The following is a 24,940-nucleotide window of genomic DNA, read 5'->3' on the forward strand; positions in this document are numbered from 1 at the left end:
CCAAGGGCAATCCAGCATCCCTCATGGACTCTAGAGCTACCCTGCATTTCCATCTCCGTGCCTGATGTACACCTCCCCAAGTCCACTTTGCCCTCTGCAGTGCTGAGACAGCATTGTCTATCCATGATGGAGCGTCACTATGCATTACAATTTTTACTCGCGGGTCGACGACGGCATCATGTTCCGCGGTTTTGTGGTTCCACTGCACAGGAAAGAAGGAATGGCACGACTGTCACACAAAACATCCTCGACAACAGGATTGGGAGCCACACAGCTGGCTATACAGTACGTAGCTGCACAAGAGTCACCTACCAAGTGGTTCATATACAGCGATTCAAAAGCCGGACCGCGCAATGCTTTCGTTCTTGGGAAATGGCTGTATCACTCCAACAGTACAGCACTCAATGAATACACAAAGTGTAGAGTCGCCGGCCACGAAGTAACTCTGCTGTGCATTCCTGGACATATGGGTATGCGGGAAGGAATCAAGCTGCAGACGAACTAGCGGACATATCACACCTCGCTTCAACGACACATCCGGTGGTATACTCAACGTCAGATGTTACATCTTTATTGAGGTCATAGTCGAAGGAAATGCGCAGACGGCGATGGGTACAACTGCAAAGTGAATTGTCGCTACTACATCCCATAGTTCCGGAGCTGAAACTGTGTGTTTACGCTACCGCGCACTATTCAGACGTTTTTAAACCGGTGTCGGCTTTATGTACCTTGGGGCCGTCATTTTCTCCATAAAGTTGGAAGAGCCGACTTATCAAATTGCACTGAAGACGTGACAACCGAGGAATACAAAGAGAAACACGGTGAAGTCATCAAATTGTTCGGTTTGTGCAACGGTGGAGGATAGTGAGCATACTGCAATGCACTATACTACGTATGTATGCATCTCAAAGAGCTGCCCTGAAAGCTGCATTTGATCGACTGGACAGCAGGGTCTTCGGTATAGTGAAGGTCGACAACAGAGAGAGGGCGCAGACAAGCTGGTTCATGATGACAAGGATGCAACCCGAGGAAGGGAAATAAACAACAGACAACAATTCCCTGCCTCGGGTTGCATTCTTGTCATAGTGAAGGTGTTGGAGCTTTGGGCACCGGACAAAAGAGATTCTGCCTGAATTTGTTAAGGGTTGTGGGATGGATGCATCCATTAGGCTCCTCTGTGCATGCACTTCTGAACTAGTGATCTCGGGATCAATGAGCTTGAGAATAGTGAACTTGTTAATAGTGAACATGCGAGCAGATAACTTGAGAAGTAGAGAAATAGTAGTGTTCATTATTGTTCTATTCTTTATTTTATCTTCTTTTTTGGTTTTTTTTTGGGGGGGAGGGGGTTGTTAGGAGTAGCAGAATACGTCGGGAGACGCGTTTCAATTTCTCTTTTTTTAGAAACAAAAGAGCAAACTAAGAATTGGAATTTTCGTGTATCCAGTCGAGGTAGTGCGACACTCTGGTATAGAAGCTAACGCTGTTGGAGTGTCCACAATCTGTGCAGAACGATGCTATGCCAACCAGAACAGCAGTCCCGTTCTGCATTTGAGCGGCTGGCCCACCGCAGTCGCCCTGCGTCAAAACAGACATGTGTTATTCTACAATACAACAAATGACAGAAAAAGTAACGCAGAGTGCTCTCTACAAATAACAAACTACATTTCTCCGACAACAACAACTACTACATGCATGACGATGGGATGACGAAACTTATGTTCATCATGGAAATGCAAGTACGTCATGGATGTGTCGCTGACATGGAGTACGTGACGCCGTCCGTTAGCGGCAGCTTCCAGAAAGGCGGACTGTCAGTTTCCGGTTGTGCCACTACTTGCAAGATCTCGTTTCTTCAGAATGCCATAATGTAAAAGCTTGAGCCTGGGCGCACAGATGGACGACCTTTTTATAACGAATTTTTTACATCCTGGTGTTCATAGCCTGCATCTACGCCATTTTGCCAGTTCTGCAGAACGCTACCGAATTCGTGTCATTCCATCGTGTGTTGTTTCTCGTGATGTCTGTTATCGTGATGTCTCTCTATGTGTCATGGAAGTGACCATAAAAATATTTTGGAGAGCTATGACGACGTGATGTGCCCTATCCGCCATTTGTCAGGCAACATTGGTACTTGAAGTTCGACTTCCATCTCCTCATCACGGAGTAATAGGATGAGTTTGATCTCCCCCGTCCTTCAACCGATAAGATATGATCATGACGTCGATATCATTCATTCCTTTTTATTGTTTTTTTTTTTCTTTTACCATCCAACATATCAATCAATCATGATTCATTTCTCTAATGTTTTGGGTCGCGGCGCGGCGCTCGCGTTCCTTCGGAGGACGAGTTCGGAAACCTGTAGCCTTGATAGTGCATTCTTCTGTGAACATTTTCGGGAAAATATTTGATATATAAAAATTATTTGATGTTGTAAATTAACATGCACTCATAATTACCGCAGCCAAATTTTGTCGGAAGTCCTTTCGGTATTTTCTTCGCAGACGAAGACCAGCTTTTAGTGGAGCTTGAGTGCCGTTCCCCATGGCAGCCATGTTTGTTTACGTTCTCAATCAGAGAATTCTCTCCCATGGATATCCATCAGATATGTTTTCACCGAGATACGCATATCCGTAGGAGTAAGATATTTCTCCAGCGGATATCCATGGGACCTCTTGGTGGCCGCGAGAAGTATTTCCTACGAACGTACGTTTAATGGACGTAACAAGGAGATACGGACGTAAGCAGGAGCTCTCTGGGACACTGCATGTAGCTCCAAGGAATGTTGTTACTTTTTATTTTATTTTTAGAAGTGAGTATACGGTTTCTGGTAGAAGAATCAGCGTCTTTCTTTCTGCCATTTTTTTAACCTCAGCCACCGTCACACGACATTAGATTTTCTGTTACTCCGCTTTGTTTCTCGTATTTCCCATGACGGAAAATGAGCGCGGCGTTTCGAAAAGCAAAAAGAGACAAGTCCTCGAACCACTATGTCCAAGAAGCTTTAGCGGCATTCCCTTCCAAACAGAAAACATACAACACATTGGTTTTCTCGCAAGCTTCCACACGTTGGAGAGTCCTGCTCGCCTGTTAGCCGAAATTAAGGGTAGACAAACAACACTGAAATAAGGAATTCTTTGGCGTTTTAACTCACCATGAAGATAACGCCTGTGTTTCTTACTGCTTTGGTTTCAGAAATTCAGTTGGACATGCACACATCCAACCGTGAAGAAGATTCCAGGGATGTCACGCGGACATCCATTTCCGAAATGTGGACATTGGTATCTATTTCGGACGTCCGTGGCAGATAGTGTTCTGTCTGGGTTGTGAATGTGTGTGCTGTGCTGGTGGAAATGTTGCGCAATACCGCGAATTTTTGCTGAGATTTTAGGCAACGGATTTAGCCTCTACGGCGACGACAAAGAAGCTTCTGTCAGTCCTTCATTATGGCCTCGAGCACGGTTTAGCTTGTACATGGTATTTCTTGCGATCATTAGTAAAGCGCTGTGAGGTTATTAATATTGCACTGCGAAGGATGGTTTATCAATGCAACCTAGCTCCCAGGGAACGCCTCCGCCGCGGCGGGGCAGCAAAAGATTTCGGGAGTGACCGCACTTCCTAATCGAATTTCGTTGTCATTACTTCTCCTTCGTGCTCTTCAACACAGCCACTAATGCAGTACTCTTGATTGCGTAATGTTCACTCAGTGTATTCGTGTTTTGCGTATTCATGCTCTGAGCGAGTTTGATTATACGAAATAAAATCCGTAAATGTGATTTTGTAGCGACACACAACCTCCGATCGCGTATCTTTCATTCGATGTCATCTTAGAGATAATCGTTCGAGCATTATTTAACATGAGGTTAATTGAAATGAACCTGGATTTGTTTGTTCTTAAGAAAATTAATGGGTTCTAATCAACAAAAAGTTTCAAACGTTATATTTCTCTTAGATGACGTGGTGTTCGCCCGTCAAGGGCGTATATGAAATTACATTTTACGCAAAAGGCCTGATATGTTCACAAATTTTTTACTTCCATTCCAGAAGTTAATTAAACTGAGGCTACTGCATGCGCTTTGATGCAAAAGTCGCACAGGTTCCATCACCCTGTTACCCTCTCATACCAAAACTCCCCCGCCAACTGTATATATGTTCCTGTACCATGTTCATATTTTTGTAACCTGAAGAAGTGCAGTCTCGTGCACGAAAGACTTGTTACCATGTGTAAATAAATAAGTTGCTCCTACCGCTTGATTTTATTTAGGTAGTTTCGGTTACTTTATTTTCTACTTATATTCTTACGGAATAGGAAGTCGACACACCGTTTGGCTGACCTTTCCACTTTTTTTGCCATTTCTTTTTCTCTTCTAGTAAATATGTCCCCCATACACATACTGAGAAGCACTTCGCTGCTGTGTAAACCATGCACAAGAAAGTTTTATGGAAATTCTGAAGAGTGCCACGTAACATGTTTCTCTCTCTCTCTCTTTTTGGTCATCCTGCCGAATCATGACGTGTAGCTGTTATAATGCTCCACGTCCGAGCAGCTTGCGCCAAATCGGCACGACCACACAGCGTTCACACCGGTATCATTTAAATTGCCCCCCCCTCCTTAGTTTTGTTTCTAGCTTGTCGTTTTTGTCGCATTCCACTGTCAGGCGACGAACAATAAATGAGAAAAAGTCCGACGAGATTGTCCAACCAAAAGGAGAAAAAAATATCCTCGAATTCATAACCAGTCACAGCGTTTGCCTCGCTCTACAACACAATACCGCCGAAGAACTCAAATCAGGTCGAGGTCGCCACGGGTTTTGTTCCTTTGATGCAGCCTTGTGCAGTAACTAGTAAATGTAACTAGTTACCTTTTGGAGTAACTAGTAACCAGTAACTAGTTATTTTTCTAGAAAGTTAACTTCTAACTCCCCAATCATCATCTTAAAATAAAGTTGTTGTAACTTCTAACAGTAACTAGTTACCGCCTTTGGTAAAGTAACACTCAAAATGTAACGAACAAAGTTACTCAGGTATGAGAATATTTACCACGCGTCAGTTCCCTGGCATCGTTTTGCCTTGCAGGCTTCAAGTATATGCTGCTGTTTTTACCAACCAGGAGTTCCACGAATTTTGTCACCTCGTACGCATCCAGGATGGCTAACTCAAACTAACTCACTAACTCACACCGTGATGTTAGGGTCCATATGGAATCATCACGATATAAGTATGCTACAGGCCAGTACTAGTGCAAGAAGTTATTGAGTGGGTTACATTTATTCGACTTTTTGTTTCTTAGAAGGTAACTGTAAAGTAGCGAAGTTACTGTAACGTGGAAACAGTAGCTGTAGCTAGTTGCATTCGAAAAAGAGTTACTCTAACTATAACTCAATTTTTATTTTTGCGGGCTACCTGTAACTGTGACTTAATTACTTTTTCGTAGTAACTTGACGTAAACCCATGACTGGTTTGATGTGTATTTTTTGTGTGTAAAGGAACTTGTTTTGTGTATTGACGTGCCAGTATTAATTGGTGTACTGTATCCAAGCGAACCAGTGCTATTCTACAATGTCAAGCGTGACATTTGCCCTAGGCCGTCAAAATTAATCCTGAGACCGACCACATTGGCGCGACTCATAACAATAGTTGTCTAGCGATATGTGACAACAACAACAATAAATGATGGAGAAGTGATGATGACATGCGATGTTTCCCTGCGGTAGCCACAGGACCGTACCCCCATATGTGAAATAGAGCAATAAAACCCCGAATTCAAACAAGTTGTTTGAACCCTGTCTGGTTCCCGAATTGTGGTCTGCATCGGCCAATTCTCATTTTTACGTCGTTTCAGACCCCGAGTTGTCATATTACCTTACCTGGAAAGTGTCCTTTCCTCCGGAAAGATCAGCAGCACAAATCATCGTCTTCCCATCGTACACTGCGCGTGGACACAAGTGGTTGTACGACGACATGCAAAAGGAATCGTTCTGCATAGGAATGCTGGCCATCTGCATCACTGGTGTGGGGATGCCACCTGCAATGTACGGACACGTGACAACAAACGCACAATGTTCTTTGGAGGTTTGAGTAGTACAAAAAAGAACATGAATTCGTCGCACGACGAAGTCTGTTACGAGCAGAATGAGCCCCAGAATGCTACACCCAGAATAAATGAGGGTGTTGGTTGACTCGAGACGCTCAAATGCAAATGTCGGCACAGTTCCCCGTGAAGTTGGCCCTGGATGCACGATCCTTCCCCCCGAGGCTACGATCATCTGTAGCAAACGGATTAATATCTTCATGGTGGTTCATCCCTATCTACGTCTGTGTCATAAACTAAAACCATTTCCTAAGGACATGCGCGATCCGACTCAGGAGCGCATTCAATCCGAAGAACGGCGTCCCTTTGAACACCGTATTGCTCTTCCTCGCACAACTACTGTATTCGGAAAATGTCGCGGGATGCGATAGTTTTGAGCAGTCCTATTTGTCCGGTTTAGTCTAAAAATATGAACAGCGCAAACATTGTCTTTCTTCTGCCCACCGGTATCTGAACTCGCATGCCCCAATGACGTCAACTGCTCAGTGGTGCTAAAAGTGAGCCGAAAACGAAATAATAGAAGACTCTCATCCTAACGTGACTCTGACCTTCCGCTGTTCTGATAGTTCTGATGATAGTTCTGTGTAGTCCTAGTTGCCCTGTTTTCGTCTAAAAATGTGAACAGCGAAAATATTGCCTTTCTTCTGCCCACAAGTATCTGTTTACATGACCCAATGACGTAAATTGCTTAGCTGTGCTAACAGTGAAACGAGAACAAAATAACATAACAGAAGCTCTCTCATCCTATTCTGACTCTGACCTGCCGCTGTTCTGATAGTTGTGACGATGGTTCTGGGTAGTCATATTTGCCCTGTTTGTCTAAAAATATGAATAGCGCACATATTGCCTTTCTTCTGCCCACCGGTATTTGAATTTGCATGCCCCAATGACGTCAATTGCTTAGTGGTGCTAAAAGGGTCCCCCGGAAGTTATGGACCGCGACTTCACACTAATCGAGCTAAAGGCAGCGTTGAAGCTTGTGAACGCCGGCTCGTCCCCTGGACCCGATAAAATCACCTATGCCGCCCTACGAAACCTTGACGGGCGGTCACTCCAAGCTCTCCTTCATGTGTATAATACGTCTTGGCAACAATGATTTTTACCACATACATGGAAGGAGGCATTGGTTGTTCCCATCCTGAAAGCAGGCAAGCCCCCAAATGCCCTATCCTCCTTTCGCCCGGTGAGCCTGACAAGCTGTATGGGGAAACTGATGGAGAGAATGGTTTTGCATCGCCTCGACTGGTGGCTCGAAAAACAACGTGCGTTCCCTCAAGAAATGGCTGGATTTCGACGCCACCGAAGCTCCATGGATCCAGTTCTCGACCTAGTCTCTACAGTTAAACATGCTCGTGCCCATCGACGGATCGTCCGATCGGTTTTCCTCGACATCAAGCGCGCATATGATACCGTCTCGCACATTTGTGTGCTGCACGCCTTGCGCTCGTTTGGAGTATCCGGTCGGCTCTTCATCTGGCTCCAAGACTTCTTTACGGACCGAACTGTCGCTGTCCGTACGTCCCAAGGCCAAAGCCCTCAGCATCCTGTTCCTCAAGGAGTCCCCCAAGGAAGCATTCTCAGCCCGACACTCTTTAACGTGGTGATGGCCGGCCTACAATCAGTAATTCCTCGCAAAGTGTCGTTCTCCGTGTATGCAGATGACGTCGCCCTTTGGACAGTAGGAAAATCACGCCCGGCTCTTCAGCGCCGCCTGCAGCTCGCTTTAAACAATATCCATACGTACCTCACGCACCTCGGGATGGACCTTTCACCCGAAAAGTGTGTCGAGCTCCCTTTCACGCGTAAAGCTATGGCCAATTTCCCTCTTGGGCTTGGTTTAAAAAAGCTTGAACCGGTACGCTTTCACCGCTTCCTTGGCGTGGTAATCGACTCGGACTTGCGCTGGGCTCGGCACATTAAACACCTTGAAACTAAAGTGCAGCGATGGATCCCCGCAATTCAACATCTTTCTGGCTCAGGATGGGGCTGTGATCAGCGTTCCCTGCTCGCGGTTCACGCGGCATTGGTGAGGGCGACTGTGCTTTATTTTACAGCCTTCGTATTCTGCACAGGATATCAACAACTTCATTAAATACGCTTCGTTCCCTGTTTGCTAGAAGCCTTCGTCGATGCCTCGGAGTTCGAAGAATGGCTGAAACAGGGCAAGTACTGGCTGAAGCTGGTGAGCTCCCGATTGAAGTTCTCCGTGAACGGGAAACGGCTCGGCACTACTTCCGTTTGCGTGCTCACATTCCACGTCACCCGCTCCTCAGGAAAATTCGATACCGCCCTAAAAGCGACTTCTATCGAGTAGCGCAGAGGACACGCCAGACTCTCACTGGCTTCATAACTAAGGACACTATACCGCCGGAAGCCCCCTGGTCTCTACCGGTACCGCCCACTTTTGTACGTCTCCCAAACCTTCTGGAAAGAAGAGATCAGTTCCCCCCCTCAAGTACTCCGAGCCCATTTTTATGCTCTGGTAGACGAGAAGTTTTCTACGTTTATGGCAGCCTATACAATGGTCAATGGCGCATCCTGCAACAACAAGTCCGCCTCAGCATTCGTCATACCATCCGAAGGCGTAGTGCAAGGACGACGCCTTTCACATCCAACCTCCTCCACAGCTGCAGAACTCTATGCCATCCTTTTCTTTCTACAACGCATCGCTGATTTTACACCCCGAGAATGGGCAGTCTTTACAGACTCCAAATCTGCACTTCAAGCAATTGAAAATTCCGGCATACGAGGCCCATCCGCACCCCTAGTCACAGATGTGTTAATGGCTTACCACACTATCTACGCCGCAGGCCACCGGCTAGTTCTCCAGAGGGTTCCAGCCCATTGTGGTGTCGTGGGGAACGAGCAGACCGACAGCGCCGCAGAAGCAGCACTCTCGTATCGGAAGCCGACCCGTATTGTTCTGCTGAGAGGAGACCGCCGTTCAATTCTGCGACGCCTAGTGACGCCCCTGGCTTCCCGCCAACGGACAACCGACATTCTTCCCCCCTCTATGTTGAGCAGAGTTGATCCAACGCTCGCTTTCCGCATGCCACGAACGTATGCCGCATGCCACCTCGTATGCAGGCGCATGCCACGTATCCGCATGCCACCTTTCGTCAAGATGCATCATTAATCCACCGAATGCGCCTCGATGTGGCCTTTACAGCTCAGTCTCGTTACCGCTTGAGAAAAGTTGACTCTCCCACCTGCTGCCACTGTGGTGCTCTTGAGGATGTGGAGTATATTCTTCTTCATTGCGCTCACTACCAACCTTCCCCAACCACACTCTCCGAGTCTCTTCGTCAGCTGGACTCTCGCCCTTTCTCCCTATCGAAATTCCTTGGTCCCTGTCCAATCCAGCCCAGTGACGCTCTGCGCTCAAAGCTCTTCTGACATTTCTGGACACCATCAGACTTCGATCGTTATTGTGAAGGGGCTCCTTATTTTATTCCCCGCATTCCAACCAGCAATGGGGTAGAGCATTGCCTGTGGCGATGAAACTCCCCACTCTCCAAGGTCAAAAATAAAGTTGTTGTGTTGTCCCCCTGCGTTTTACATTAGTAAGGTGAAATAGTAAGCATGAGCATGACGCTGGCCTGGACGAGAGGGAAGTGAACGCGTTTGCAGGCGACACCAGTGTTCAATGGACAGCGCAGCGGTGACCGTACTCAGGTTGATGGGACTGCGACAAGGATCTGGACAAGGCGATCTGGACCGCGACAAGGATCACATGATGCCACGCAGCGAGGCGGCTTTGATTTTAGTGATGCAACCCGTTGCTTCACCGGGGAACCGGTGCCACAGACACACGACGCGACCCACTTCATCGCTCTCGGTAAATCCGAGAGTCCCCATCGAACTGCTAGCGATGCCGTTGTGCCCATCGACGTTTGTCGTGATCATGTCGTTTACATTGTAACTCCGTGGTGTTGGTCGACATTGACGCCAGAACGAAACGCACTGTGCAGACACTAAGGTCGCAAGCGCTAAACGAAACGATACAATAAACGAACAAGAGATAAACTGATGTTCTGAGGCTGGAACAACATAGAAGGGACAGATACACACAAAGCCTCAATCCAGAAGATGTGGGTTCGATCCCTGCAGCTGGCTAACCTTTTCAGTGACTTTCATCTTTCATCGTTGATTTCTTAGGCAATTGAGGCTTTGTGTGTATCTGTCCCTTCTATGTTGTTCCAGCCTCAGAACATCAGTTTATCTCTTGTTCATCAGGTGCCGCTTGCGTCGATTTCCGTCGTATGAATGTGTGTATGAGTGAGCAAAAATGTAAGAGTGAAAGGAGGGTGAGTGAGAGTGAGTGGCTGGTTTGTCGTCCCTTCAGATGACGCACCCCGAAAGTCGCTGGAGAGGCGTGTTAGCTTAGCTCAATTGGTAGAGCCCTGGACCGGCAATCCAGAAGATGTGGGTTCGATCCCTACAGCTGGCTAACCTTTTCAGTGACTTTCATCTTTCATCAATAAACGAAGTTGTCAAACCAAAGATCCACAAGATTATGTCAGCCTCTTCAAATGAATCAGGGCTCATCGTGTTTTAGGAATCGCTCCCAATTTGAATTTTTGAGCCGCTATCGTGAAGACATTCCAATCTGCGAAATCCCCCCCCCGTTTCCTATCTGCAAAGGTGCACAATAAAGAAAGAAACGAGGGGGACACAGCGCATCGCGAGAGTGAAAGTGCTCCCTTCTACTGACGCTACGCTTCACCGAGGCGCGAAAGTGCTTCAAAAGAAATGTCATCGCATTTAAAGAAGACGCCAACGCGGCATTTTTTCGCCCACAGCTCATCAGTGCATTTATTGATTAAGGTGGGAGTGGTCGCGTTCACTATAACTTGTGGGCCTCTGGATACGTGACTAAAGAAAACCCAAATGTGCGCCGATCAGAAGTTATAGTCGATATAAGTTAAACATTTTCGAAAATTTCCGACTTCGTCGGCTGTGGCGCCCCATCAACAAACCACTATGCGCCACAAACGTCGGGAAGAGGCAAAAATGAAAAGAGAGGAGGCAAAGGGATCCTGACCATTACCATTCACACGAGCGTGTTTTCTGACGGCGCAGCGACAGAAGGAGCGAGAGGGTAAATGATAAGGCGCTGAGGCTACGCCCTTTTGGAATGCCTACACAGATAGTGTTCCAATGTGCTGTCGGCTCAGATGCTGGGGAAGCCGGCGATAACGTTCGCGCTGCGGTTGAACGTTGCAGCATTAATTTTATGCGCACGGCGCTTGGTACACAATGGACGAAAGAAAGCGAAAATTTGTGGCTCTTGCTTTTCTCATTGACGATAGTGAATGCTGCCACGAAAAGAAGCAGTTAAAGAAGCTATGGACGAATGAATGGGTGCTGAGGAAAGAGTACGGTCTGCAAAATAGCCTTCTACGGGAGCTACGACACGAGGACCCATTTGTCTACCGCAAGGTTTTGAGAATCGATGCGGCCACTTTTAAATACATTCTGCTCCGCATAGCAAAGCGCAGAAGGAGAGTATAGAGGCCAATATGCGGGACAGTATGCTAGCCAGTGATCGTCTTTCCGTAACCCGTCTGCAACAGGTTCGTTCGAATTATGTGCGCTTAATCATTCCTCTAAATGCATAAAACGTTCGTCAATAAGAATGAGCGGGAAAGAGTGTAGGAGAGAGTACTGTGAAAGCTGTGCGTCGTCGTTTTTTACCGTGACTCCGCAGCAGTCTGACGGTGTTGAGTGTGGTGTAAAGCAGAGACGGCTGTGGCGTAAAGGTCGCACCTTTCGAGCACAGTAAAAACAGCTTCACCGCATAGCAGGTTCTGCGCCAATCATTGCCTAGAATGATAGGGCTCTCACTTCTGATTGGAGGACAGAGTGGAGCGTACACCTTTTTGTGTCAATTGTGTGTGTGTCTGTGGTGGTCCCTCTGCCGCACGTTCCGCTAAAGCAAGAAACCTTGTCCTCTTTCTGCAGAAGGGAGGTCTTGCTCAACGGCCCATCTAATACTTTGCTCTCCCCGACGAACTCATGCACCCTCAACGCATCTCCACCCTTCATCCTCTACCCTCCATCCGTCTTGGTTTGTTTTTTTTTTCGGCGAGCTTGGCTAGCTTCGGTAGCTTCCAATTCCTGCGTTTCATTGGCCCCATTGCTTTAGGCGTTGGACAGGCCATGTTTTTGTGTCTGCTACTCATTCCCAGTAAAACGTTCATCGCGTATACCAGTGGCATAGCGAGGCATAGTTCACACCCACTCAAACAACCCTTATGATCTTTCCTGTTTCTTTTCTTTTTTACTTTTTTGGTGGGGGTACGTTACCGTCCCATACATACATATAAAATTATGGAACAAAAAGAAATTCACGAATTGGCACTTTTTGCATATCGCGTTATATAGGAAGCTCCCTTAGTGACCAATTATGAAATAATGTCATGACAAAGCGAGACGCCATCACGTAAGTGTTGCATCTTCAGCACTATAGCTTTATCCAGGGGTAAAGCACATTACTCTAAAGCGCTGTGGCAGTTCCCAACCTGTGTGGCCGCGATGAATGGGAAACACGTAAGAATAGTGAAACCGCCGAAAACTGACTCCCTTTATTACAACTAATCGTTCTCGTTGGTGCTTGTGAGAACACGATGTATGCACACAGTGGCCTCCCGCGAATGGACTGCATGACGTGATGATGACCCCGGGGTGCTGCCATGTAGGCTTGTGTAATGACAGCCCTAAAATATTATACCATTACACGGTTAATGTATGATGCCAGACAACTATGAATATGCGTGATCCCAGAGTGGCCGGCTTGAGGATAAAATTTTGCCCCCTTTGTCTTACCCGGCGTGCGATACTGCTCACACATTTCTCGTTTTTAAACAAAACTGCTAGCGTCCTGAGCCGATACCTTTTCGTTTGGAACGCGAATGCTGCCAACTCGTTATTATTAATTCACAGCAACTGATACAACGACTGCGCCGTGAATATGGGGACCCAAAAAGTGTTTTGATGTACACATCTACCGTTGCTTCGACATCCGGGTGTCTCTTTTCCATTTCAAGAGCGATCTTTCCCCACATGGCATGTTTCCTTGGTACATTTCGGTTTTGCTCATCGGCAAGCTTCCACAAGATCAGGTGTTGCTCTACCTGGTGTATTAGATCAAAAATAATAGAGCTTGTAACATTGGCAACAGAGGGTGGCTTTCTTTTTCGCTCCGTCCTCCTTCTGCGCGTCAGTCGTCAGATTCTGTGCCCCGCGAACAAACTATCCGTGTGGTTCTTTCTGACGGACGGAGCTGCTGAGCGCAGTGATGTTGCTCAAGGCTCTTTGATATCTCGCCAAAAATACAATAAAAACGTGCGCGCTTCATAGATTCTGCTGTGCGATAAGCTCCGCCCGCGACCGAATGGTTGGATGATTGCGTGATTATGCTGATACCTCCTTCTCCTCCTTCAGTCGCTGCGCAGTCAGAAAAGGCGCTCGTGTGAATACACGGTTACCAGCCGTCGCGACTGGACGGCCCCGGAAACAGAGAGAACTCGCCAGATTGAGGCAAGCGCAGGAGCCGCAGCCGTACACCAGTGGCTGCGGGACCAAACAGATTGTCGCGGCCCACAGTTGAGCCTGCCGAGTCACATGTACCCCCAATGGAGGTAGACGAGCTGTCCGGCCCATTGGTGGCCACCCTGGTTCTCCAGGTTGGGCCCAACTGCTCGAGCGCGCGGAATCACAACCGGATCATTTTAAACATGCGCCTGAATACCGTATAGGCGATGGGAGTTGGCCACAGTGCGCTTTAGAACTGTGTTCGTGGACAATTAATTCGGCCACAAGTGTGACGTGTGTGAGCGGATGTGATTCCAGAAGGACTTTAAACGTCGTGACTGGCCCTGTGGCCCGATTCTTGGAGAGCACGTTCCCTGGCGTTGGCTGGCGCGTATTGGCGAAGACACGACTAGATTCGTGCTCTGCCGCAACTGCTCAGACGTGTGCACACACAAGCGGGGGCCCTCGCTGAGCAAGAGTAATGGGTATAGGTATCTGTCATACCCTACCCATCTGCCAAAAATTTAGCCCAATGGAGGAGCGGCTGCTGTCCCCGAGGCTGCCATACGTGCAGATACGCCGACTGCGGCGCGCAGGCCAGTACGGTATCGTAGGCCAGGTTATAAATGTTCCCGTCGACGTTAACAACATGGTGCAGACTCTGCCGCGTCAGTTGAACGAAGACTATTTCAACATAAAGTTGGCCATCAAGCATAAGACATCGTTCTTGAGCGGCTCCGTATGGAAATCCACAGTGAAGCTGCGATACGTGGTAGACAAGCCGCTGGCTGGAGGATGAGACGGATGTGCCGCTCGTTCTCACAGGGCACTTCATACTGCCGCCTACAGACCGAGAGCGGCTACGCCAGTACTTGCGCCAACATTTTAGCCTAGAGCTGGCCGTAGACACGGACCAACAGACCACGCTGAACGGCTCATGCGTCAGTTTGACATTCGCTCGTAGTAAGCGTACCGTTTGCAGATATTACGTGTCTTATCTTTCGCACCACTACCCCGTCTTCAATCTGCTGAGAGTGCGAGACGCCGCCGACAAGGCACTACCGCCAGCCACTCCAGCCACTGACCGCCCGCCAATACCTGAGCTAGCATGTGCCCCTACGCCACTCGAGTCCCCGCAGTCGCTGCCCGACTCGCCGTCCACCGCCCCGTCTTACAAGGGTGCGGAGTAAAGGCCCCCAACTAGATTAGTGCCTAGCTTGTCCACCGTTTATGTGTAGCTCTTATGTATGTCTGATCATTTAAAATTTGTACAATAAATGTGCATATACTATGTATGTCATTTAGTTTCGTTCATTTCACTACTACGTAGAATATGTATTGCACTTGTTGACCAGATGTGCATAACATTACCGAACAAGGTACGTACGTACTACTTCGCTGTACCCCTCAACTACGCATTCTAATGGGCCACGCATAAGACGTCTCACAGAAACCAATGCGGGGGCGTCTCTGATACCACCCACACAAATTTTTTCCTCTTTTTTTTTCTTCCCTCTTTCCTCTCTCTGAGCGCGTTGCTCAAATCATAGGTACTGACCTTCCGTTGTGACTCCCCAGCCTGAAACGATGATATTGCCCTGGAGAGAAGACGACTGCTCTGGATCAGGATCTGGTAAACAGATGGGGGCCACGTATCCCTTCGAGCCTTCCAAGTCGAACGCCTCCTGCGCCTTCAGCATTGCTATGTCGTAGTAAATTTTGAACCATTTCGCCTTTGTGGACGAAAAACACAAACGGACTATATTAGTATCAAGAGATATTTTATGCAGGGTGTCCCAGAAAACGTGTCATTGAATTACAATAAAAAAAAACTACGCCACCTAGAATCATGCGGTTAACGGTATTTGTTCTTATTAGGTTTTTGCAGCCTCGTGATGTGAATGTCATGTATCGTAAGCTTAATTATGTAAATATTTGCGAACTGAACTCCGAACTTTTCTAAGTAAATATCACTTTTTTACGCCACCAATATGAAGAGCGTGGCGAATGCACTCAAATCCATGATAATTGACAGCGATATTCACGAGCTATCCCATTGGAAAAAATAGCCGAACATCATGCTTTTTGGAGCTCCGGACCATAACGCGGGATGACTTTTTGAGCGCAATCGCTGTGAGTCCGACGAAAGGAGGTTCCTAAGCCAGCCCACAGAGTAATAGAAGAAAAAGTAACATATTCCTAAAATTGGGAGAGGGAAAGCATTATCCCACCGAAAGTAGGACGCAATAAGCCATGCCTGTGTTATCTGTTTCTGTGATGCCGGGGTGGGCTGGGTTTCCAACCTCCTTTCGTCGGACTGACAACGACTGCGCTGAAAAATTTATCGTGTGCTATTCTGCGAGAGCTCCGTAGAGCATGTTGTTCGACTATGTTTTCCGATGGGATAGCTTCTGAATATCCCTTGGTAGTTTCATTTTAAATCGAACAACGTGTGAAAGTCGTATTTTTTAATTCGCCTAGAAGAAATATATGTTAGCTGACAGTTCAAACGACGCAAATCGCGCCACGTGCTACGCTCGTGCGTGGAGTAGTTTCCGCGTGGGAGAGGCGGAAAGTCTGAGGCTGCTTGAGCGCGCTTTCTTCTGGACCGACTTTGACGGGATCTAGCACCGCTGATTTTTTGCCTAGGAACTGGAGTTTTTTTGTGATTGTAGGCTGCACCATAGACACTGTCGGCAGCCACCCACAGAATTCTGAGCGCCACAGATTTTCTGTTAAAAAATGCCGAACTTGGCGTAAACGTTCAAAAAGGCCAAACTTTGTTACCAATTTTCTTCATGACGGAACGTCTCAGGACATCGAGCTTAGTGCCATATGATAGGACGTTGAAAGAAATTTCGTGCTGTATAAAGTTCATTTTTCTCAGTCCAGTGCTTTCTGTGTTATTAGCTTGAGAATCGCACATGGTAGGCGAAAATTGCCAATGTTGCATCTCAATTTTCTCAAAAATGCCATCTTCGATTTTCTTCATTATTTTTGAAAAGGTGGCGTCATGTCTCTACTTTAGACCCCAAGTGAGACAATCTTTTGTTTTTACCTGAGAGACGCGCAGCGAATTTTTTCGTCAGGCATGGTCCACGAGACTGCAGCCTTGCGCGCTCCATCCACGAGCACTCGACCTTCAACCTCTTCTTTGCAACAGGCCTCCCGCTGACGGAGTAATCAATGACCGCACTTCGTGAGCTTGTTGTAGTATCCCCAGAGCATTACTTTACGTTTACCCAATGGTCTCCCAGTTCCGTCAAGCCCATTCAAACAGTGGGAGAGTACATGAGTTGCCTGTGCGCCCTTGACGAGAAGCCCCAGTCCGCGAACATACCGACAAAGTAGTGAGAAGAAACGAAGCGCTTCGTAAAGATCTTTATCCAGTGGTAACATAGTAGCTTTTGTTTCAGGTTGCCGCCAGTGCCCCAGGATGTGTGAAATTCACATCCTTTTCATTGGTAAAAGAACGTTGTGGAAGTTTCGAAAAACGTAAAATGTGCCCATTGCGAGACCCCTGCAGATGATGGCTGCCGCCATTGGATTAATATCATCCGAAAGCTTTACAGGACCTTTCACATGATATAAAGTGACTGGGTTCTAGCGCATTTTTCGTCCGGCTAGTATCGCAAAACCATGAGTGGTACGCGAAAATTTTGCATGTTCGATCTTAATTATTTCGAAAACGCCAGAATATTTTTCACGATTTATTCCACAGGGGCAGAATTATGCCTGTACTTTGCGCTGCTGGTAAGGTAGGTACCTTTTCTCTTTTTGATTGAGACGCTGGGCTACCTTTCCGTGGAGCGATTTTTCCACACACAGGCGCTCCTCGTATGTTTACGAGCGCGCTTTGCTTCGTAGTCTTTGCTTTGTAATCTATTGCCCAGATATTGCATTCTGTACTTATTTTGCACTTATGGTACGTATGTTCATGTTTTCCTTTGGAGACGCAGGGCGATACTTTCGTGGGCGCCTTGGACTTGCTATTACGCACTTTCATGGGATTCGCACGCACGACGTGTGCGAATGCAAGTGCGCATATTTACTAGTCTCCCGCACATGTGCTTGAGGGAATGCACATACGCACGCTATGAGGCTGTCGTGCGAGTTAACATTAGGAAGGCAGAACTACGGCCACAGGGGACAGAAAGTTACAACACGTGAGAATACAAATTTGTGGCCGCCTGGTTGCAGCCGTCTCTTAGCTTGGGCGCCATAAGTGATAGTTCCGAAGCTGTGCATGGTACCTTTAATTAGTTTTATACCCCGTAGCGTTATTTCGGAACCACGACGAGTACTATATACAAAGCCCGTAAGACCGCTGTGATGACAGTATATTGCTGCTCTCAAGTATAACACGTTCGCCCTCCACGAGCTGTGTCAGTGCCACCGTGGGAATCAAAATTTCCGACAGAACAACGCACAACTAAAATCCCTCGTTTCCGGTAGCCGTAGGTACCTTAAACCCTTGGTGTGGTCTTCAGTAATCCTTTTGGCATCCGTGCGCTTGAACCCAGTCACTTTATACCATGTGAAAGGTCATATTTAAACCTATCGGATGATGCTAATCCACTGGTTGCATCCACCACCTGTAGGGGTCTCGCAATGGACACATTTTACGTTTTGCGAAGCTTCCACAACGTTCTTTTACCAATGAAACGGATGTGACTTTCACACTGCTTGGGGGACTGGTGGCATCCTGAAACAAAAGCTACGATGTTACCACTGGATCAAGATCTTTACGAAGCGCTTCGTTTCTTCTCACTACTTTGTTGCTATGTTCGAGGACTCGGGCTTCTCGTCAAGGGTGCACAGGCAACTCATGCCTACGCTCCCACGGTTTGAATGAGCCTGATGGAACTGGGAGACCATTGGGTAAATGTAAAGTGATGCTCTGGGGACACTACAACAAGCTCACGCAGTGTGGTCATTCATTTCTCCGTCAGCGGGAGGCCTGTAGCAAAGAAGAGGTTGAAGGTCGCGTGGTCGTAGGTGGGGCGCGCAAGGCCGCAGCCTCGTGGACCCTGCCTGACAAAAAAATCACTGCGCGTCTCTCGGGTAAAAATAAAAGATTGTCTCACTTAGCGTGTAAAGTAGAGGCATGACGCCACCTTTTCAAAAATAACCAAAGAAATCGAAGATGGCATTTTTGCGAAAATTGAGATGCAACATTGGCAATTTTCGCCTACAATGTGCGATTCTCAAGCTAATAACACAGAAAGCACTGGACTGAGAAAAATGAACTTTATACAGCACTAAAGGTCTTTTAACGTCCTATCGAATGCCACTAAGCTCCATGTCTTCAGACGTTCCGCGATGAAGCAAATTGGTAACAAAGTTTGACATTTTTTAACAGAAAATCTGTGGCCGTCAGAGTTCTGTGGGTGGCTGTCGATAGTGTCTATGGTGCAGCCTATAATCACAAAAAACCTCCAGTTCCTAAGCATAAAATCAGCGGTGCTAGATCCCGTCAAAGTCGGTCCAGAAGAAAGCGCGCTCAAGCAGCCTCAGACTTTCCTCCTCTTCCTCGCGGAAACTACCCCACGCACGAGCGTCGCACGTAGTGCGATTTGCTTCGTTTGAGCTGTCCTCTAACATATATTTTTTCTAGGCGAATTAAAAAATACGACTTTCATCCGTTGTTCGATTTAAAATGAAACTACCCCCCTGTCAATTTTCAATAATAAGAGTAAATTAGACACGCTCTTCACATTGGTGGGGTAAAAAAATGACCTTTACTTGGCAAATTTCCGACTTGCGCTAACAAAAATTTGCATAATTCAACTTAAGTTACACGACATTCACATCAGGAGGTGGCAAAAACCCAGTATGAACAAATGCCATTGACCGCATGACTCTAGGTGGTGTAGTTTTTTTTCTTATAATTCAATGACGCGTTTTCTGGGACACCCTGTATATCATTGGATAACTACTTTCGTTCGCTTACTTTTCTACTTTGGCTGTGTGTTCCGGCTCCCACTCTCAGTTCCAACTCAGTAAGGTTTTTCCTGTTGAGAGATACAGGGTGACGCTCAATGTGTCGCAGCAAAACCGTCAGTGGTTCTAGTGAACGCGGTTGACAGTATTGGCAGTAACATCCGCAACCGCGCTACTTGAAATTGGTAAACAGCATCCGCGCGGATATAAATATGTCTGCACATCCGCGATCGTTCCAATCGTAGGAATACAATTTACGTGATAAAATGTTATGTGACAAAGGCTTTTACTGCTAAGCGTGCAAACTGTTTAGGAACATTATGTCATCCACATGCAGTCTTCAATTTAGAGGAGGTGCGTTCCCCTAGGCATTTAGTGACTTGGACGTGATTTCAACAGGCAACCTTCTGAGCACGATAGAAGATAAATGCACAGCAACACAGCAAATGACACAATTGGACACGTCATTTTGGATTTGCTGTGTACTTTCGATTGTGGCTGCAGCTATTGCGCGTGCTCCGCGGAGCAGGGTGTCGAACCGAAACGTCTTTCGTTCCGGTTTTCGTTCAGGTTATATCATAAACGATCCGGTACCGGTTCTTCTCCGGAGCAAAAAAATAACGGTTCATACCGGTTTTAACCGGTTCCGCTTCTGCTGGGAATATTCAACCCCAGAAAAAAAATCAATGTTACAAAATGTAAACCCGTTTATTCCGCATACACGGTATTTAATATTAATAGACAGCTGTGAAATTGGTAGCTCCTGGTTCCTGGAGGTTACTGTGTGTTCAAATAGGCTTTCTCTTTTCTTGAAGCGCATGCTGCAAACGGACTTGTTTGTCGTGATGTCATACGTAAAGTACTTTCTTGCTGGGTCGGTGTGATCGCGTCCCATCCGAATGTCTGTTGCTACTGTCTAGCCAGCAAACACCACCGCACGAGTACGACACAAATCGAGGAACATCTTCACTCACAATCGCGCTCGACGGCTCCGTTTTATTTTCTCCGTGCCCTGTCCACAAAAGAGTTGCCACTTCGCACGGGCTTGCCCTCGCGTATACGTAAATGTATTCAACTTACTTTAAAAGCCATAAAACCCCGTGCCGGGGAACAAGTCAACAGACGACACAACATACAGGCACAGCTGCTTCAACTTAGCTGCTCTCAAACAAGGGACGCGTTGCGCGACATTACCGATAGAGAAGCCGTTATGCAGCCCCCTTGGGTCGCTGTTTAGTTGAGGAGAGTTTGGGGTGATGAAATTAAAACGAACACTACGGCACACTGCTAGAGTCACATGTACCTCTAAGTCTGTGTGCGTGCGCGAACGATAAACCATTACAAAGGGAGCCTAAGGGTCAGAGTATGCTGGCATACATTCCACCGTAACTGCAACCCTCGTATAGTGTCCACGACATGACTTCAGAGCACACGACGTCTGTTTCATTCGCCTATCCGTAGTGTAAACCGGCGAAGTTTTTTCTTGGGCCGAAAACCGTTAAATATATTTTTCAGTTTCCCTCCTGAGCGAAAAAAACGTATACGGTTTCGATTGCGTTCCGGTTCGCACCAAAATAGCGTTTTCTTTTCTCTTTTTTTGTTTTCGGTTCGCTCCGACACCCTGCCGCGGAGGCACGTGGTTCCATTCGTAACTGCGTTGATTTCAAAACGTTCAAACATTTCCATTAAACAATATTTGCAGGATCCAGAATATTTCCATCCGCGAATCAGTATCTCGATCACGCGGATCACCGGATCTGTGACGTCCTCGCGCCGCGGATATCTGCACTCGCCCACACCTCTAATCATGGGAGAACCACTACCTCCTCCTAGCGGCAGCTGCAGTAACATGCTGCTTACTCTTTTGTCTAACCTATACTCTTTCCTTTTCTTTCTTTTTTTTTGCGTGTGTGTGTGTGTGTGTGTGGGGGGGTTCTGTTTTATCGTGTACTTTGATTGCAGTGCGTCATACGAGTGTCGTACGTGAGCGGGAGTGAGGGTTGTCTTAACCGCGACGTGCCATTCCTCCCTTCTCTGCCTCACTTCCTCACTTCTCTGCCCTTTCATTTAATCATTACATATCGTAATAATTTTTATTCTGTTTCTCAATCTACTATATATTCGCGGTTGTTTACTGATGCGATCTTACCTCCGCACACAATGCGCTGCAGTTACCATCTTGTCTCCTGAGATGATGGCACCGCCACAGTAGTGAAACCCGTACATAGTAAGCGATACCTGAAATCGATGGGTTATCATGATGAATAAGACAGCAATGTTATGGGGGAGCAACAATATAAGAATATTCTCCTTCATTCACTCTCTTTCTTTCTTTCTTTACTTTCCAGGACGGACACGACTCTTTCTAGGCCAAACCCGTCTGCCGGATATCCTTTGTGTACGCCCCTTTGGTCTGTTTGCCCTCTATATCAGACACGAGTTACCGCATTCTCCGATATTCAAAGGTTGCAACATAATTTATAGCTGTGCGAGTTGTAATGAAATAAAGTGATTTCTGTCTCTCTTAAACAAGGAATTACAGGACTAGGTTTCATCGGGAATCTCACCTGGTAAGGAACGTCTCTTTCCCTCGCTGCTCTTACACCGACGATTCCTTCGACCTCCACTCTGCTTCTGCCGCACTCTATGGCTTCACGTGTATCTAGATTATTTGTACGTCAGTTACTTGAACATTCCAAACCACTTCCTCTTTCGTTTACGTAATGTGTTGTTGTAGCTGTGTGTGTTATTGATTAACGTAAATGGTTGCCTACGGTTATGTCTGTGGGTCGCACTGAAACAGACGCTAGTAGCGCTATTAATAAGAGGTCATTGAACTGTCACACTGAGTGCACGAAGGCAGGACATCAGTTATCCAAGGGGAACACGGTGAATTATTGTGCACGTTATGTGCTGAGGGAAGTAACATATAGGTTGGAGAACATTTCTTGTTGTAGGAAAATTTAACACGACGTGGAACGGTCAGTACATGGACAGCGCCTCAAAATAATACTTACAATTTATGAGCTATGAGGGGCGATATATGCATTGCTACGCTGATACAAGAGGGATATGCACTATTTACATTCGATGGAGCATGAGACGAGTGATGGGAGTGATGAGTGATGGGAGGGGTACTGTTCACGGAGGGACACCTCGGACAGATACGGAGCCCCCTTGCACCAAAAGCGAAGGGTGGAACCGCCACCGCTGCAGAAACTCGTCGCCGCCGAGTGCGAAGAGTTCTTGTTGCAAGCTATTCGTCAGGAGAATGCGCAGTTGACGAACCAGCAGGAAGACGGGGATGTTCCGCCGCCGTTGAGCGACAGCCTTGCAACGGGCCTTCCACAACACTGCAGCGCCACATGCAGTGAATAGCACACTCAGCCTCTTTGGGCGCCTTTGATCACACTGCACGGGACAAAGCACATTCGTGCAACGTGTAACCAAGTGCCAGAAGATGCGGGAAATGCGGCACTCGAATAGCACGTGGCAGTTTGTTTCTGCCCTGCCGCAGTACGGGCAGGCCTCAATTGATGTGATGTCCCACGCCAGTCGCGTGTGGGAAGTATCCGCCAGGCAAAGGACCAAATGATGTCGCGCAGTTGACCAGGAAGCCACGGGCCGACGAACGATGTCCTGATGACGAGATGCCTGAAGCATAGTCCACCCGTCTTCGAAGGCTCTCAGTGGTTGCGGCAGAGTCCAGCAAAACTAGTTTGGTCATCGTTGAAGGCGAAGTGGATTGCAAACTGGAAGCAGCGGGGAGCAGAGACGAGACCTTCTGATAGTAAGCCCGAACCGCCGCGTGAAACCGGTGAGGAGCTGCACGATGGCCATGTTGGAGAGCGTCCCACCAGAGGCCGAGCAAAACTTTAGTTGGAGAGTCCGCCGCATTGAGAATTCGCAGTGTGGTGCTGAGCGCAATGCCCCGGTTCATCAACCCAACATCGGGAAGGTTGACTCCGCCAGCAGACTGCGGGAACGAAAGCATGGTTCGCGAGACTGGTTCCCTTCGCTTCTTCCAGAAGAACGACGAGAGGCATGAATGGATGCGCGTCACAGCAGCGTGGGGGGCGATCGAAACATGACTGAGATGCCACACGCGCCCGAGCAGAACACTACGCACCAGGTAGGACCGCGCGTGATACGATAGTTCATAGTAGCTTGCAGACTCGCATTTCACTTGCACCTCTTCGAGACAACAACAACAATAAATGAAGAAGTGATGATGACATGGGATGTTTCCCCGTGGTAGCCACAGGACCCTACCCCACTTCACAGTGGTTAATATGAGAGGATGAATTATGGTGAGATTGAAGCGACGAAAGGTACCGTGAGAGCCGCACATTTCTCCCTGGAATTATGTGCATTATCGATATCCGCACTGTTCGCCTTCACAAATGCTATAAACTAGTAACTGGGTTAGAGGTCGTCACTCGTTAGTTTAAAGCTTTCGATAACTTCACCTGCGAGCATAGCTCGGCGCAATCATGATCGAAATGCCTTATCAAAGCCTGATGATCGCGATCACGAGTGCGATCACGAAGCACTGGCAAGGCTGCCGCGATCATGATCGCGCCGAGCTATGCCTGCGAGCCTAACCTGAGTTACTTATTACAAATACAATACGATTCAGTGCTTAAGTAGAGTTAGACTTACTAGGGTTGCTAGAGGAAGAGCCGACCAGCAAGATCAAGGTACAGGTAACTATTACTGCATCCCTCATGGTCCTTAACGACGTCCTAGGCACTGTGTTTGCTAGATCCTGCCGCGGTTCAAACTCAGTAGTATGATTAGGTTGGGAGGGAAAAGCGTAAAGAGTACAACGCGGGATATAGATTACACGCGCCCCCTCCCCCCATCCCCCCGCCTCCAAGGGCGCCGGAGGAAGTGCGCAGCACCGTGATGTGGCGGTAGATTACGCGCACAAGCACGCAACTATATAGACATGCACGCAGCAGACATACACAAAAGTACAAGTTGCAGTATATTTATTAAAGCCAATTATATTGCCAATATATTTATTAAACGCAAATGGTGCTGGGAATTATGTTGCCAATCTGTGTGAAGGAGGAGAACCCAGCCGAATCACAGAACGAACGAAACCCAATGCATACACTATTTGTATTATTGGTAGAAATCATTCATTTTACAACTCTTTATCATCATATATGATAAGCTACTAATTATAAAAAATATTGAAAATCCAGGAGTGGAATGGGACCTGCCTGCCTGATCTGACGTGAAATCGGCCACCAGGATGTTCTATAGGCAGCAGCCACAAAGAAACAACACAAGTATTCATCTGAAATGCAACTAAGAAATATGAGGCTTTCCCGACTCAGAGAATATTCGACTCAAGATCAA

At 47.2% G+C, this 24,940-nt stretch overlaps 1 protein-coding gene across 1 annotated transcript; it reads right to left on the minus strand.

Moving 5' to 3' along the window:
* Positions 1–1,287: 1,287 nt before the first annotated feature.
* LOC135376140 (trypsin-1-like) lies at positions 1,288–24,416 on the minus strand. The gene is made up of 7 exons (XM_064608716.1): positions 24,233–24,416; positions 22,138–22,232; positions 21,720–21,808; positions 19,581–19,641; positions 15,186–15,360; positions 5,868–6,025; positions 1,288–1,578 (listed from the first exon to the last, which is right to left on the minus strand). Exons 1-7 carry the CDS (start codon positions 24,297–24,299, stop codon positions 1,420–1,422), a joined length of 804 nt encoding a protein of 267 aa, XP_064464786.1. The 5' UTR covers positions 24,300–24,416; the 3' UTR covers positions 1,288–1,419.
* Positions 24,417–24,940: the final 524 nt, after the last annotated feature.

This window comes from Ornithodoros turicata, unplaced genomic scaffold (assembly GCF_037126465.1).
Source record: "Ornithodoros turicata isolate Travis unplaced genomic scaffold, ASM3712646v1 ctg00001046.1, whole genome shotgun sequence".
NCBI classification, from domain to species: Eukaryota; Metazoa; Arthropoda; class Arachnida; order Ixodida; family Argasidae; genus Ornithodoros; species Ornithodoros turicata.

Bases quoted from the DNA above. Each gene is read 5' to 3' on its own strand.
- LOC135376140 (XM_064608716.1), bottom strand. From the start codon at position 24,299: ATGAGGGATGCAGTAATAGTTACCTGTACCTTGATCTTGCTGGTCGGC. The intron at 22,233-24,232 runs GTAAGTCTAACT...CAAATAATCTAG, and splicing joins CTCTTCCTCTAGCAACCCTA to ATACACGTGAAGCCATAGAG. The intron at 1,579-5,867 runs GTAAGGTAATAT...GTTTTGACGCAG, and splicing joins GAGGAAAGGACACTTTCCAG to GGCGACTGCGGTGGGCCAGC.